The sequence below is a fragment of the Triticum aestivum genome, chromosome 3B (genome assembly GCF_018294505.1).
Source record: "Triticum aestivum cultivar Chinese Spring chromosome 3B, IWGSC CS RefSeq v2.1, whole genome shotgun sequence".
Taxonomy (NCBI): Eukaryota; Viridiplantae; Streptophyta; class Magnoliopsida; order Poales; family Poaceae; genus Triticum; species Triticum aestivum.
Genome location: NC_057801.1, coordinates 837,239,810 through 837,257,008, shown reverse-complemented (window position 1 = coordinate 837,257,008; position 17,199 = coordinate 837,239,810). Strand labels below are relative to the sequence as shown.

The 17,199-nt window shown below is 42.6% G+C and overlaps 1 protein-coding gene across 1 annotated transcript; it reads right to left on the bottom strand.

The window, feature by feature from the left end:
* Positions 1–8,374: 8,374 nt before the first annotated feature.
* On the bottom strand, positions 8,375–15,197 carry LOC123068092 (ninja-family protein MODD-like). The gene is made up of 2 exons (XM_044490583.1): positions 14,832–15,197; positions 8,375–8,781 (listed from the first exon to the last, which is right to left on the bottom strand). The coding sequence occupies exons 1-2, from the start codon at positions 15,103–15,105 to the stop codon at positions 8,375–8,377; spliced, it is 681 nt and encodes a 226-aa protein (XP_044346518.1). The 5' UTR covers positions 15,106–15,197.
* Between the last annotated feature and the right edge of the window lie 2,002 nt (positions 15,198–17,199).

Genomic DNA, 17,199 nt, shown 5'->3' with positions numbered 1-17,199 from the left:
CGATACGAGATCATGGAACTATAAAAGAGTGAAATTGGAATTTCATCAAAAGTATTACCCTATGCATCTTGTTCATCGTGATCGCAATTATATATATAATTTTTGGCCTCGCGAAGGATAAAGCATCGCTCAAGCTCTGGGGAGGCTTAAATCAATGTTATATTCATGCCCCAATCATGAGCTCTCAAAATAGACAATTCTCCAGAATTTTTATGCTCGGCTTTCTGATAATAATCACACCATGCTCGATACTTCTTGTGCTGGCTCTTTTATGATGAAGCCTATTGAATTTGGATGGAACCTATTGGATAGAATTAAACGCAACTCTGAAGATTGGGACCTCGACGAAGGTAAGGAGTCAGGTATGACACCAAGTTTGATTGTGTTAAATCTTTTATGGATACCGATGTTTTCCGTAAGTTTAGCACTAAATATGGACTTGACTCTGAGATAGTAGCTTCTTTCTGTGAATCTTTTGCTACTTATGTTGATCTCCCCAAGGAGAAGTGGTTTAAATACCATCCTCCCATAGAAGTAAAAGTAGCTGCACCTATTAAAGTTGAAGAAAAGATTGTCACTTATAATGATCCTATTGTTCCTACTTCTTATGTTGAGAAACCTCCTTTCCCTGTTAGAATGAAGGATCATGCTAAAGCTTCAACTGTTGTTCGTAAAAGCAATACTAGGACTTATACACCCCCTGAGCAAGTCAAACTCGAACCCAATATTGCTATTGTTAAAGATCTCTTGTCGGATAATATTGATGGGCATGTTATTCAATTCACTGGTGAAACTGCTAGAATTGCTAAACCCTGTGATAGAGATAAACATAGACCTGTGGTAGGCGTGCCTGTTATTTCTGTTAAAATAGGAGATCATTGTTATCATGGCTTATGTGATATGGGTGCTAGTGCTAGTGTTATACCTTATGAATTATATAAAGAAATTAAGCATGAAATTGCACCTGCTGAGTTAGAAGAAATTGATGTCACAATTAAACTCGCCAATAGAGATACTATTTCACCAGTGGGAATTGTTAGAGATGTTGAAGTCTTGTGTGGGAAAACTAAATATCCTGCTGATTTTCTTGTTCTCAGTTCCCCGCAAGATAGCTTTTGTCCTATTATATTTGGTAAATCCTTCTTGAGTACTGTTAATGCTAAGATAGACTGCGAAAAGAATGTTGTTACTATTGGCTTGGATAATATGGTTCATGAGTTTAATTTCTCTAAAGTTAGTAAACAACATCGTGAGGAAGAATTGCCTAGTAAGGATGAAATTATTGGTCTTGCCTCTATTGTTGTAACTCCTAGTGATCCTTTAGAATAGTATTTGCTAGATCATGAAAATGATATGTTTATGAATGAAAGAAGGGAAATAGATGAAGTATTCTTTAAACAGGAACCTATTCTGCAACACAATTTGCTTGTTGAAATCCTAGGGGATCCTCCTCCACCCAAGGGTGATCCCGTGTTTGAGCTTAAACCGTTGCCGGATAATCTTAAATATGCTTATCTTGATGAAAAGAAAATATATCCTGTTATTAATAGCGCTAACCTTTCAGAGCATGAAGAGGAAAGATTATTGAAAACTCTGAAGAAGCACCGTGCTGCTATTGGATATACTCAGGATGATCTTAAGGGCATTAGTCCCACTCTATGTCAACATAAAATAAATTTGGAAGCTGATGCCAAACCAGTTCGTGATCCTCAACGACATTTGAATCCTAAAATGAATGAAGTAGTAAGAAAAGAAATACTCAAGCTTCTGGAGGCAGGTATAATTTATCCCGTTGCTGATAGTCAATGGGTAAGTCCTGTCCATTGTGTCCCTAAGAAGGGAGGTATTACTGTTGTCCCTAATGATAAAGATGAATTGATCCCTCAAAGAATTATCACAGGTTATAGGATGGTAATTGATTCTCGCAAATTAAATAAGGCTACTAAGAAAGATCATTACCCCTTACCTTTTATTGATCAAATGCTAGAAAGACTATGCAAACATACACATTATTGCTTTCTAGATGGTTATTCTGGTTTCTCTCAAATACCTGTGTCATCTAAAGATCAATCAAAGACTACTTTTACATGTCCTTTTGGTACTTTTGCTTATAGACGTATGCCTTTTGTTTTATGTAATGCACCTGCTACCTTTCAAAGATGCATGATGGCTATATTCTCTGATTTTTGCGAAAAGATTTGTGAGGTTTTAATGGATGACTTTTCCGTCTATGGTTCCTCTTTTGATGATTGCTTAAGCAATCTTGATCGAGTTTTGTAGAGATGTGAAGAAACTAATCTTGTCTTGAATTGGGAAAAGTGCCACTTTATGGTTAATGAAGGTATTGTCTTGGGGCACAAAGTTTCTGAAAGAGGTATTGAAGTTGATAAAGCCAAGGTTGATGCTATTGAAAAGATTCCATGTCCAAAGGACATCAAAGGTATAAGAAGTTTCCTTGGTCACGCCGGATTTTATAGGAGGTTCATTAAGGACTTCTTAAAAATCTCCCGACCTCTGACTAATTTATTACAAAAAGATGTACCATTTGTCTTTGATAATGATTGTGTAGAAGCATTTGAAATACTTAAGAAAGCACTAGTCTCTACACCTGTTGTTCAGCCACCTGATTGGATTTTGCCCTTTGAAATTATGTGTGATGCTAGTGATTATGTTGTAGGTGCTGTTCTAGGGCAGAGAGTTGATAAGAAATTAAATGTTATCCATTATGCTAGTAAGACTCTAGATAGTGCTCAAAGAAATTATGCTACTACCGAAAAGGAACTTTTAACAGTGGTGTTTGCTTGTGATACGTTTAGACCTTATATTGTCGATTCCAAAGTTACTATTCACACTGATCATGCTGCTATTAAATATCTTAGGAAAAGAAGGATGCTAAACCTAGACTTATTAGATGGGTTCTCCTGCTTCAAGAATTTGATTTGCATATAGTTGATAGAAAGGGAGCTGAGAACCCCGTTGCAGACAACTTGTCTAGGCTAGAGAATGTTCTTGATGACCCACTACCTATTAATGATAGCTTTCCTGATGAGCAATTAAATGTCATAAGTACTTCTCGTAGCACTCCATGGTATGCTGATTATGCCAATTATATTGTTGCTAAATTTATACCGCCTAGCTTCACATACCAGCAAAAGAAAAAGTTCTTCTATGACTTGCGACATTACTTTTGGGATGATCCACATATTTATAAAGAAGGAGTAGATGGTGTCATTAGACGTTGTGTACCTGAGCATGAACAGGAACAGATCCTACGCAAGTGTCACTCCGAAGCTTATGGAGGACATCACGCTGGAGATAGAACTGCACATAAGGTAATGCAATCCGGTTTTTATTGGCCTACTCTCTTCAAGGATGCCCGTAAGTTTGTTTTGTCTTGCGATGAATGTCAAAGAATTGGCAATATCAGTAGACGTCAAGAAATGCCTATGAATTATTCACTTGTTATTGAGCCATTTGATGTTTGGGGCTTTGATTATATGGGACCTTTTCCGGCCTCTAATGGTTACACTCATATTCTAGTTGCTATTGATTATGTTACTAGGTGGGTAGAAGCTATTCCAACTAGTAGTGCTGATCACAACACTTCTATTAAAATGCTTAAGGAAGTTATTTTTCCGAGGTTTGGAGTCCCTAGATACTTAATGACTGATGGTGGTTCACACTTTATTCACGGTGCTTTCCGTAAGATGCTTGCTAAATATGACGTTAATCATAGGATTGCATCTCCTTATCACCCTCAGTCTAGTGGTCAAGTAGAATTGAGCAATAGGGAGCTCAAATTAATCTTACAAAAGACTGTTAATAGGTCTAGAAAGAATTGGTCCAAGAAACTTGATGATGCATTATGGGCCTATAGAACTACATATAAAAATCCTATGGGTATGTCTCCGTACAAAATGGTCTACGGAAAAGCTTGTCACTTACCTCTCGAACTAGAACAAAAGGCATATTGGGCTATTAAAGAGCTCAACTATGATTTCAAACTTGCCGGTGAGAAGAGGTTATTTGATATTAGCTCACTTGATGAATGGAGAGCCCAAGCATATGAAAATGCCAAGTTGTTTAAATAAAAAGTTAAAAGATGGCATGGCAAAAGGATACAAAAGTGTTAGTTTAATGTAGGTGATTATGTATTGCTATACAACTCTCGTTTAAGATTTTTTGCAGGAAAACTTCTCTCTAAATGGAAGGTCCCTACGTTATCGAGGAGGTCTATCGTTCCGGTGCCATAAAAATCAACAACTTCGCAGGCACAAATCCGAAGGTGGTAAACGGTCAAAGGATCAAACACTATATCTCAGGTAATCATATAAATGTTGAAACTAATATTATTGAAACCGTGACCCCGGAGGAGTACATAAAGGACACTTACCAGAACGTTCCAGACTCCGAAAAGGAATAGGTAAGTGGTACGGTAAGTAAACCGACTCCAAAACAATTTTAAAGGTAATATTTCTCCGATTTGGAATATTTAGAAAAATAGAAAAATAAATAGCAGTCCGGGGAGGACACGAGGCCTCCACGAGGGTGGAGGGCGCGCCCTACCCCCTGGGCGCGCCCCCCTACCTCGTGAGCACCTCGTGTGCCCTCCGGACTCCGTTTCCTTGCACGATACATATTTTGGTCGGTAAAAATTCATTATATATACCCCCGAAGGTTTTGACCACTGTATCACGCAAATATTCTCTGTTCTTGTTTCAAGCTATTTTTCTGACAGGTCTAGATCATCATGACGACCCCAAGTGCTTCCAAGGACAAGTTCTTCCAGAAGGTAATTAACCCTTACCTCGCAGAGGTGCTGTGGCACCCTCAAACCATTGAGATGCATGATGGGTTGCTGCACATCTGCGATGTTGAGGGACCAAAGGGAACCGGAAGTGTGGAGTCGAGGCTCGAGGCAATGGAGCAACAAGTTTTCAAGTGTCAAGGGATGGTGGAGCATGGAATCAACGCTAGCCACAAGATGCTCGCGGAGTTCACCAACAACTACGAGCTGGATGCCAAGAGTACCGAGGAGGCTATCTTTAAGCTACAAGAGAAGATCGAGCACCTCCAAGCCCAAATTTATGATCTGCAAAATCAAAACTGCGAGTATGAATATAGATTCAAAAGGATGAGTTTGGCTGCAGATTTGAGGATTCCGGAGACTCGATCATCCTTCTATGATGGGGAGCCTATGCCATGGAAGTTGGACGACAAGCCCGCATCATCGACAATACCTCCACCTACAACCAAGAAGGAGAAATAACCACATGGGTATGGGCACTCCCCTTGGCAACTGCCAAGCTTGGGGGAGGTGCCCTGGTATCGTATCACCATCACAACTCCTATCTTTACAGTTTTTCTTAGTTCGATCCTATTAGTAGTATCTTGATTTAGTAGAATAAAGTCATGGCATGATCTAGTTTTGAGTTTTGCTTTATGATCCTTCTTTGTAATCGAGTCCGTGAGCTATATAATAAAGATTAGTGTCGAGTCAAGGGCTTGATTGTTTTGCCATGATCTTGGGAAAGTAGAAGAAAAATAATAAAAAGAATCAAGGAGCTCATATTGATCTTATTGAAAGTAATGACTTCACTTAGAAAGAGTATGATGATCAAAAGTTGTTGGGAGTTGGCAAATATAGCTTTGGTCATCGTTGCAATTAATAGGAAGTAATAAGGAAAGAGGGGTTTCACATATAGATATATTATCATTGACATCTTGTATGGTTGGGAGCACTCATTAAAATATGACATGCTAAAGAGTTGAGGTTGGACAAGGAAGACAACATAATGAGTTGTGTTTTCTTACATTCGAGATAAAGTATGTTGTCATGGATCCTCTATCGTGTTGAGCTTGCCTTTCCCCCTCGTGCTAGCCAAATTCTTAGCACCAAGTAGAAATACTACTTGTGCTTCCAAACACCCTTAAACCAGTTTTGCTATGACAGTCCACCATATCTACCTATGGATTGAGTAAGATCCTTCAAGTAAGTTGTCATCGGTGCAAGCAATAAAAATTGCTCTCTAAATATGCATGATTTATTAATGTAGAGAAATAATCTTTGTAAGAACTTGTTGTGGACGCAATAAAAGCGACGGACTGCATAATAAAGGTTCACATACAAGGGGCAATATAAAGTGACGTTCTTTTGCATTAAGATTTTGTGCATCAACCCTAAATGCGCATGACAACCTCTGCTTCCCTTTGCGAAGGGCCTATCTTTTATTATTATCCTCTACCTTACAAGAGTCTCGGTGATCCTCACCATTCCTTTTTCATTTTATCCTTTGGCAAGCTCAGCATGTTGGAAAGAGTATGATATACATATCTAATTGGATGTGGGGGAGCATGAATTGTTATTGTTGATATTACCCTTGAGGTAAAAGGTTGTGGGGCAAAACTATAAGCCCCTATCTTTCTCTGTGTCCGATTAAAACTCCGTAACCACAAGTATCGCATGAGTGCTAGCAATTATGAAGGACTAAATGATAGTTGAGTATGTGGACTTGCTTTTAAGCTCTGACATAGAATCTTTCGACATTATGATAAATTGCAATTGCTTTAATGACTGAGATTATAATTGTTAGTGCCCAATAATGTTTCTGATTCATGCTTTGGCTTTGTGAATAAATCATTACTTGAACATGAGTAATCATATGACAAAATCTATTTATGTTGTTGTTATGAAATAATCATGATGCTTTCATGTTCGTATTTTATTTTTATCGACGCCTCCACCTCTAAACATGAGGACATATTTATTGTTATCGGCTTTTCGCTTGAGGACAAGCGAGGTCTAAGCTTGGGGGAGTTGATACGTCCATTTTGCATGATGCTTTTATGTCAATATTTATTGCATTATGGGCTGTTATTTCACGTTATGTCACGATACTTATGGCTATTCTCTCTTATTTTGCAAGGTTTACATGAAGAGGGAGAATGCCGGCAGCTGCAATTCTGGGCTGGAAAAGGAGCAAATATTGAAGGACTATTCTGCGCAACTCCAAAAGTCCTGAAACTCCACGGAATACCTTAGAATAAATAAAGAAAAATCATCGCCAAAGATGAAGGCTAGGGGGCCCACACCCTGCTCACGAGGGTGGGGGGCACGCCCCCCTACCTCGTGGGCCCCCCACCCTCGTGGCAATAAACTCTGGTAAGCCAGGTGTTCGCATATCTGAGGCATCAGGTAATCACTTGTCCATGTTTTTCTCTTTTCACATATGCTAGGTAATTCATGTAAAAACACACATATGACTTGCCTGGACTTATTTTTTCCATGTTCACCCATGGTGGCACCAATTTAGATGCAGGGGCTTGTCTAGAACAGCAATATCAGCCACTTCATCTGGAATACAATCCGTGATATCTCCAACAGGTAGGATGGTTGTCATTTCTTTTGAAAACTCTGGCATAAGAAGAGGCCGAGCTCTTTCAAATAACCTCAAAGCAAAACCAAATGAAACATTTCGGGGGAAAGCCTAATTGTCTGGTACCTGGAAAAAATGTCATCAACAAATTTCCCCATTGAAGTCTCACCCATCAGATCAAAATCCTACGGCCTACCATCCATCTTCCTCCTCCAATCAACATTCCTCTCCCCCTACGTACCGCGCTAGCTAGCCGCCTGCTGCCGCCACCCGCGGCTGTTTGCGCTCCCATGACCGCCTTGCCGCACCACCCTCCCCTAGCCTCTTGGGGGGGAGGGGGGATTCTCCATTACCACGGTTATCGAGAAATACCGAATAGATTTCAGACGGAATTTATAATTGAATTTAGAATTCAACTTTTTAGCTTGATATAGATAAGACTTGAACAACACTTTGCCAGAAAAGTGGTACTAGTCATGAGTTACATATTCTGGAAAGTAAAAAAAGGTGCAGTTAATGGGACTAAAACCAGCTACCTCTCAAGGCAAGCAATAGATGGTTACTACCATGCCACAATTACGGATATTTACATATGCGAGATGCTATATCCATTTTAGTATACCTTGAGCGTTTAATTCAAAAAAATGTTTTTTTTGCTCGGCATACTTCTTTCTCATGGGCGACGAGAAACGCGAATGCCGCTCGGTATCCAATTTTTTGTTTGTGTGTCATGCAAGCATACTTACATGATAAGCTGCTGTCTGGAAGATAAAACAGTATAGGAAACAAGGGATGACCAGAACAACAAGTAATGTTCAATCTGTCTTATGTTGTTATTTAATTGTTTGCACGACCAAATCTCCCACCATGTCTACAGTTTTGGGTAATATGCATTGTAATGTAAAGTCTAAAACACAGATACATTCTCACAATGAGATTTCTTGTTCCAAGCTAAGATTAACGCTGAGGCCACACACGGAACACTTGGGCGATGCCGGTCAAAGCCAAGGCGGGGGCATGACGAAGATGCTCCCCAGCGGGTTGGCGACTTGACCGCCTCCAGCATGCTCCACAAACTCCGCCGGAGTTAGGAAGCTACCATGGCACATACACAAAATCGTCACCTCATCAACTTTACTGTACTCGTACAGCAAGCCTACAATCCTCCTGCCATTGGGGAGCCCGCTGGTCGACACCAATGGAATCTCCCGCACCTTCGACATCTCTGAATCATCTTGTTGCCCTCCCCCAGAACCAAGGGCTGCCTCTATTACCGCTGGTGCCGGAGAAGAAGTGGTTGCCATGATGGTGTTGTTAGCACCCTCGGCCTGGTGCACACCATCTGTACCCTGAGAGGAGGACACAATAGCTGATGACAGGCTCCGCCCTTGAGCGCCAGGAGTTCCTGTAAGATCAAACGCCAACAATACAATATGGATCAATAGAAGCAAATATGATAGAATAAGAGCCAACCGCCTCGGAACAAAGGCATATATAGAACAGTCCAAATCTAGCAATATTTGTTTTACAACAAGGATTAGTTAACAATTTGAATTATTGATGTCTCTATAGTACCTGTTCTAGGACATATTCAGTAGGACAAATACTGTAACTGCATGGTTTTGGTCCAAAGGCCAGGATGAATCTAAGCCACAACTTAATTTGTTGGGTGTATGTTGGTTGGCTTGGTACATAGTTCTAACGATAAAGCAAAGTACCTTAAAGATATCCAGATAACTAGCTACATGATTAAACTGGCATAATTTATCAAGGAGTAACACAAGGAGCTAAGCATGAAAGTAGGAACGTGGTATTGTTGGATCAAAATACCATCCTTGTGAGTTGCACATGGAAAATATGCACCATATGGAAGCATTGTTTTGGGGGTATCTGGTCGCGGAGAAGGTGATGTGTTGCTTTGCTCACTTGCACTCTGGCAACTAATCATGTGTGATTTGGTCGTTGGTCAAAGACACGTGGTGGTGGTGGTAAAGGAGTTGCTGAAATCCATGCTGGAAATGGCTTCCTTGGTGCACGAACAATCACAATATAAGTGTACTTGGCATTTTTATTGTTGCTCGGACATCAATGTCCACACTCCTAATCCACGTGTGGATTCGAATGCTATTTGCCACTTCCAAGAAACTACTATTAGACTAGCTAAGCCAGCACATAGGTATCACAACATAAAATGTGCTTAATATGGCATCCTTGGTGCGCCAAACAATCACGGTACTACCATGCAACAAACATCTTTGGCGTTGATTGGACATCCTTGCCAAGCTTTGATCTCCAAGTAAACCACCCCCCAAATCCATGTTGGATTTTAGTGTTGTTTTTTTGTTTAAATACACATACCGTATATGTCACGAAAACGGAATACTGTGTATGAGTCCATGTTGAGCACATATGTGGACAATCTAATGTTGAACGTCGTGGCCATTAGGCGTGCGTCATTTAGCTTGTTACTCGGTGATAGACCTCTGTGGTTTCCAAATTTGTTTGTTGAGTATGACATTCTGAACCCGCGTCATATTAGACTGTTTTTAACGTATCCAACAAATGCTAGATAAGGCACAGAGATCCTCTACCACGTCTTAGTAAGTGTTGGACTAGTAAGCGAGCACATGGCATCGCAAGGTCTACTGAAATAGTGACCACCAGAGCTAGCGTTCCCAACAATGTCAAACTTGTTTCGTGATGATTTAGACCTCTACGGTTGTCTAACTTTGATTGTTGAATCGAGTATCATATCAGAGTAAATGTTGAGTAGGTAAACAACTCATCGTCATCACTAAGATACACCAAAATGGTGACTATCGGTACTAGGATGGTCGATGACAATCGACTTGTTCCTAAGTGACATACCTCTATGGGTTTCCCGAATATGATAGCCCAAATTCGTGTCGGATTTGACTTAAGTGTTACTTGCAGAGTCCAACAATCATGTTGTCTAAGGCAGAAAAATCATGTACTATGTTTGGATAAATGTTTGACTAGGTATCATGTGCTTCATGTTGGATTTGGATGTTACTCATCATGTCTAAATATATCATGTCGGATAAGTTGCTGAAGACATGTACCACATCCAGATAAATGTTTGAATGGGTATCATGTGCTTCACGAGAAAAAGTGAAATGGCAAAGCATTGATGCTACTTTGCCAAACTAGCAAAACGTTATACTAGGTAAAAAAGCACATATGTGATACAAGGTACACCGAAATGCCGAGCATCGGGGCTAGGATTGTTGACAATGTTCAACTTGTACCTCCACAATAGACCTCGACAGGTTTCCAACTTTGGTTGCCAAATGCGGCAACCCAAATCTTTGTCATACATGAGTGCCATTTTCCATTGTACCTCCACAATAGACCTCGACAGGTTTCCAACTTTGGTTGCCAAATGCGGCAACCCAAATCTTTGTCATACATGAGTGCCATTTTCCATGTCCAACACTTTCTTGTCAAATAAGGCACTGAAATCATGTACCACCTCTAGAGAAATGTTTGACCGACTATCACGTGCTTCACAAGATATAGAGAAATGGCATGTGTTTCATGCTACCTTGTCAAACAATTGAATGTCATACAAGGTAAACACGCACATCACCATCGCAAGGTTTTCTAGAACGGCGAGCATCCATACTAGGATGGACGATGGTGTTCCGATTTGTTCCTCAATGATAGACCTTTATGGGTTACTTCGATTACCAAATAGGACCGCCTGAAGTCATTTTGACTTTATTTGCCATGTCCGACAATTTCATGGAAAATAAGGTACTAGAACCGGGTACCACCTCCGAAGAAATGTTTGCCCATGCATCATGTGCTTCACAAGATACATAGATATGGCAAGCATTTATGATACTTCGCCAAATAAGTAAAAACATCACACTAGTTAAACAAGCACATTGGAGTTGCAAGGTATGCCGAAACGACAACCATCCCCATTAGCATGGATAATGACTTTTGACTTGTTCCTTAGTGATAGACCTCAATGGTTTTGAACTTTTGTATTCCTTATAAGAACACCCTATTTTAATTGGATTTGAGCGTTATTTGCCATGTCTAACCACTGAATATGGCACGGGAACCTTGTATCACCTCCGGAGAAATGCATGACCAAGTATCACGTGCTTTGCAAGATACAGATAATTTGAAAGCATTCGTGCTACTTGGCCAGACGAGTAAAATGCTACACTAGTTATCAAGCACATCAGGATTGCAAGGTATGCCAGAACTAGCAAAACGACAAACATCCACACTAGGATGGTCAGTAGCTTCCGAATTGTTCCTTGGTGATAGACCTCGATCGCTTTCAAGCTTTCATTTACGAATATGATTGCCCGGATTTGTTTTGAATTTCAGTGCTATATCTCATGTTTGACAATATCATGCCAAGTAAGTCGCAAAATCGTACACCACATCCATGGGCGTCATGTGATTCATGAGATACAATGAAATGATGACCACTGATGCTACTCTACAGATGAGTAAAGTGTCACACTATGTAAGTAACCACAATGGCATCGCAAGGTATGCTAGAATAGCGAGCATTAGGACTGGGATGGGCACCAACTTCGACTTTGTTCATTACCGACGGACCTCGACAATTCTCCAACTTTTGTTGTTGAATATGACATCTGAAATTCATGTAAGTTGAGTGCTATTTTTCGTGTCCAATGACATCATGTAAAATAAAGCACCGGAGTTATGTGTCACATTCAAATAAATGTTTATGTAAGTGTCATGTGCATGAGAATTCACAAGACACAAACAAATGGAAAGAATTGGGCCCAAAAGGGTCCAGTTGGTTCATGGATCTTGTGTACCTCGATTGATGTCCAATTTTGATTGCCGTGTACGACACCCAAATCCATGTCAGATTCGAGTAACTGGGGTGTTATTTTGATGTGTCAAAAATAACATGCTGAATTGGGAACCAAAATCTGATAGCAAGTCCGAGAAAATGTTAAACTAGGTTAGGAAGCACACATGTGGAGCATGGGTACACCAACATGGAGAGCATCATGGCAGCTGCCCAAATTGTTCATCAATGACATAGACCTCAATAAGTGTCCAACTTCATTTCTATAGTCTCACAGTGGTATCCTTTGTGCCCAAATTTCTATGCCGAAAGGCACCAAATTCTGATATCACATTCGACTAATAATCATTCTTACATCACACATACATGTTACCGAGTTGTATTTATGGTTTGTTTCCTTGACGAGGATGATGATGGTGGTGGCAGCGTCATGCATGATAAGAATAAAATTTCCCCGACTTCTGGTCCACCTCGTTGGAGACTATCTCAACGCCAATTCTGGTCATTGCTCTCTCGGCGTACTTTGCAGGTGGTCTTCGAATGCGTCATCGAGTGTAATAGATGGCATGCTTCATGTCTTGGTCCTCTGGATCCTTCTTCTACCAGCCAACCATCGAAGCGCTTCATGTCTTGGTCCTCTAGCTCCTTCTTCAACCGCCGAACTTCGACCAGGTTCAGTTTCGTCATGAGCTAGTGAGGTGAGGTCTCCCTGAACCGATCCATCTTCGTCATCTTCTTTGGAGAGACAATCTGTTTTCCTTGACATCTTATGGCACCGACCAAAACGTTCACGGCCACTACATCAATAATTTCCACAGGCCCGGTGTTGCTTCGAAGGTTTAGAAGGAGTATTGAGTTTTTCTCATGGCATCAATTTCCTGAAGGACCTGAGTGTAATTTTCTAGTTCTTTAAGGATGGTCCTATATGGGTTGGCTCACTTCAATACATGGATTTGGCCTCTTTGCTAATAAAAACTAACAAGCTAATAATTGCTTGTGAGGCTAAGGCTAGTGGCTATCCGCCGAAGCGGCTAGCTCTCACACCCTAATTTTATCTTTACTTTCCCATCTTCCTGAAATGATACACAAATCATGTCAATGTCCTAGTAGACACTGGCATGCAAACAGTTGTAAACAGGACAACTTTATTATGATGTATAAGTTGCCAAATAAGCAAGCGAACCGAGCTGAACACTAATTATGAGAGATCATATATTAGGCTCTTAGCTTGCAAAATACACCTAAAATCCAGCGGTCTGGCTATACTCCAGAACATGAGAGCCTTACTCCATACGGAGTACTTCTTTATTCACCGGCCCCGGCGGCCTGGTGCAACTGACAAATTGCAACCCCCAACTCCACTTACCTAATGTGCATTGCACCTATGCTCACACACAGTGGCGGATCTAGAGCTGACCAACACGGGGGCATTTTTTTTTGACAAAACATATTACAAATAGTTAATAAATACTGAATATAGATATGAATGCACTAGTTAAAGAAGCTCTGGAAAATGTTTCTGCCTCCATGACCCCCATAGTAGCCCCCCCCCCCCCATGCTCACACACAAGTTAAATACATACACTGCGAGTGCCTCAACTAGTCCCGTATGCCATGACTATGTAGTTTGAAGAGGTAAACATGATTTTTTTCTAAAACTTATGTGGGTTTAAAACAGTTTAACGTATATTAAAAATTATTGTGTAAACTTGTTTATCCTCATTCAGGACCACAAGCACGAACAATTGGTATGTATCTTCATTGTATTTTTTTTATTAAAGTACACAATTACAAAAAAAATTGACAGCCTTGTATTAAAATTTTGTGTAATAATAGTTAATTCTAAAAATATGTAAAAGGTGTTTGTAGAAATGTAAGGTTAATTTTACACACTATTTTTAATACACGTTGTGAATTTTCTAAATGCATGACAAACATCTTTCAAAAACACATTTACAATTTTATAATACACGTGAAACATTTTCCCAAAACATGTTGAACATATGTTTCCAAATGCACTAGCATATTCCTTAAATCTCCTTCAATACTAGTAAATCATTTAAAAAGTAAATTGTCTTATTAAAATCCAGGAGGTTCTATGTAAAGAAAAAAACACACACGGAGCCAGCGCCTGACCCACTCCCAGCCGCTAACATGTGGGCGACTGCCACGCTGGCATGCCACAGGGACAGAGCTTACGCTGAGATATGAACGGAGGCACACCACATTTTTACGTTTGGACAAGTCACAACACCTGTTTGGTGTATTTTACAAATTTACCAAAGTGATTGCGACAAGCTAGTTGAGGCACTCTCACTGTATTTAACCCCTCGCATACGCAAACCAGTCTTACAAACAATTAAACAATGCTTGTCCATTATACATACACCTGACCTAACTGGCACAAATTTATGTACCCAGTGAGATGTATGCACACGCGACGCACGAGCCCGGTGCTGTTCTAAATACTACTCCAGTACTATACCATGTGCATTTATATTTTCCCTCAAAAAATATACATTTATATTTAGCAAAAGACAAATACAGAAGTAGACATCCATGCAAAAAAACAAAAAAATACAGAAGTAGAGATAGCATTATGCATGGGAACACGAAGACAGACGCACCTTGTGCCGCGGGCTCCTCCTTGATGCTGTTACCACTCCCCTGCGGCCGCAGGGTCGCTGAGGCGCCACCTCCTGGATCAGCGCGACCGACGAGGAGCCCCTCGCCGCTGCCGCTCCCCCTCTCCGCGCCGAAGTCGAACCGATCCCCGGCACCGAGCGACAGCCCGAGGGTAAGGTCCACGTCCTCGGTCCGCGAATCCAAGCGCTGCACCTTCTCATCGCCGTCGTCTCCACCGCCGGTGCCGCGCAGCAGGTCCCTCGAGTAGGGCTCCATCGCCGCGGCCGAAGCCACGAAGTGGTCACTTGGTCAGAGCGTGGCTTGCGCACGAACTGGTTCGTCAATTGGTGCTCCGGCGCTCGTCAGAGAAGAACCTGCCGGAAGGAGGGACAGGAACCAAGCACACAATTAAGGTCAGCCAGCAACTCCTCCATGATACACGGCACGAAGCGAGAGAGAAACGACTTACGAGAATGGTGGAAGCCATTGATGTTGGGTGTTGTGCTGTTCCGCTCTGGCTCTGCTCGCCGCTGCCTCGCACGGAGACGGAGAGGAAGGAGACGCTCTCCTCTGTTGCAACTGAAATAATTCGCCCTCACCGCGGCCGCCCCGCTCCGCCCTTTTGCTCTCGGAGGCAGGGGTATCTTCGGAAGCGCGGACACGCGACGCTGCCGGGTAGGACACATGTCGTGCCAAGGGGCCGCGTGGCGTGGGTCACGGCGGAGCCGAGCCCGGAGCGGTAACGCTCGCGGTAGAGCTGGCCGGCGCGCGGCCCCGGAGCGGCGCTTCCGTTTCACTTCACTCATTTGTCTTAGCTCGACCAGTGGCCTGTTCTCTCGCGAAACTGTGTGCGGGGCGTGATGACGATGCCTATCTATCTCTATCTCTTTTATCTGTCTGTCTAGCCTCTTAAAAACGGCGCTCTTTTTTGTCTGACTCCTTTTTCGGCTACTCTATTTTTTTGTTTTGTTTTGTTTTGTTTTGTTTTTTTTGCGGTTGAATCAGCTTTGATTTTGATTCAACATTTTTGGTGTTGCTAAATGTGCATACTGCACATGGCTCCGCCACGACACGAGCTGGGTCAAACAGCTCGTGTGTCGTCGTGTGTGGTTCCACCATTGTCGCCGTCGGCCTCACTCAAAATTCGAGCAAGGAGTAATGGAGGGTGAAAAAATGGAGGGCGAACCCAACCCACCCACCAGGAGTAATGGCGTCGCACCTACCGCCATTAATGGCAGCGAGGGCTTATCTATCCCCTCCTCCCACCCCATCCCTCCACATCTCACCTCGCGAGACTGCCCATCGACAAATCCCACGGCCGAATCGAGTGCTGAGGATGGCGAGGGGAGGGGCGAGGCGCGGAGGGAGGGCGCGAAGAATACGCTCCTCCCATCAGGTGGCGGCGCCGCTGGTGGTTCAGCCGCCGGTGACGGTGTCACAACAACCGGTGGTCGAATTGGAGTCGCCGGAAGCGAGGGCGAAGGTTCTCCGGGTGGTGAGGGAGCGCTTCCCAATCCGCTCCGCTTGGCCGGATATCCTTCTGGAGATTCTGCGGATCGCGGCATTCGAGGAGCGCGCCAGATTCGTCAGAGACGATGGAGGGATGGATTACGACTTCATATTCTGGGCCATTCAGGAGGCAGAGTCACCGGACCCAAGGCAGGAGGCGAAGTGATCCCGCTTCAAAACAAGGAATCCGTCAAAGCTCAACATCGCCCTCCATCGGTGGTGCAGATAGTGAATATCCCACCGGAACTTCTGCCGCCAGGGACTGTTCTGCCGCGGGTCCCCTGATTCGTGGCAACCCCGGCACGCCAGCAAGGCGCCGGAGGGGAGAGGCGCGTAGCCTAGATCCTTCGCCGTGGCCGGGAGACCACGGGAAGATCCCCCATCTTCCTGACAAGGTACAAAAAATTCGTCCCAAATCTCGTTTTCGAGTCGATTGATATGATAATTTTGGGGGCATATCCAGTGGAGAGAAGGTTTCTGATGTGGTTAAGAGGGTTGTCCCTCAAAATGATTTAAGCGCTTCCCCATCTAGTACTCCTAAATTGTTGACAGAGTGTTTTAATTCTCCTAATCAGGCGAAACAACTCGCCACCGGTGAATTCTCTTCTGCGAGAACGGCGGGGCTGGGTTCAATACTGCGGGCCCCGGTGGTGGAGCCGTCCCCAATCCCACCACCGTTGATTATGGGTCATGTGGCCAATAGAAAGGCAGGATTTAAGAAGACGTGTTCTACTTCAGTTAACGGGGACGGGGAAGAGATAGCAGATTTTTCCGGGCAGCTCTGGGTTATTCCTTCCCCGATCCACCACCATCGCCCACATATAGGGGGGGCCGAAACCTCCAATCCCTAAAGATGCCATT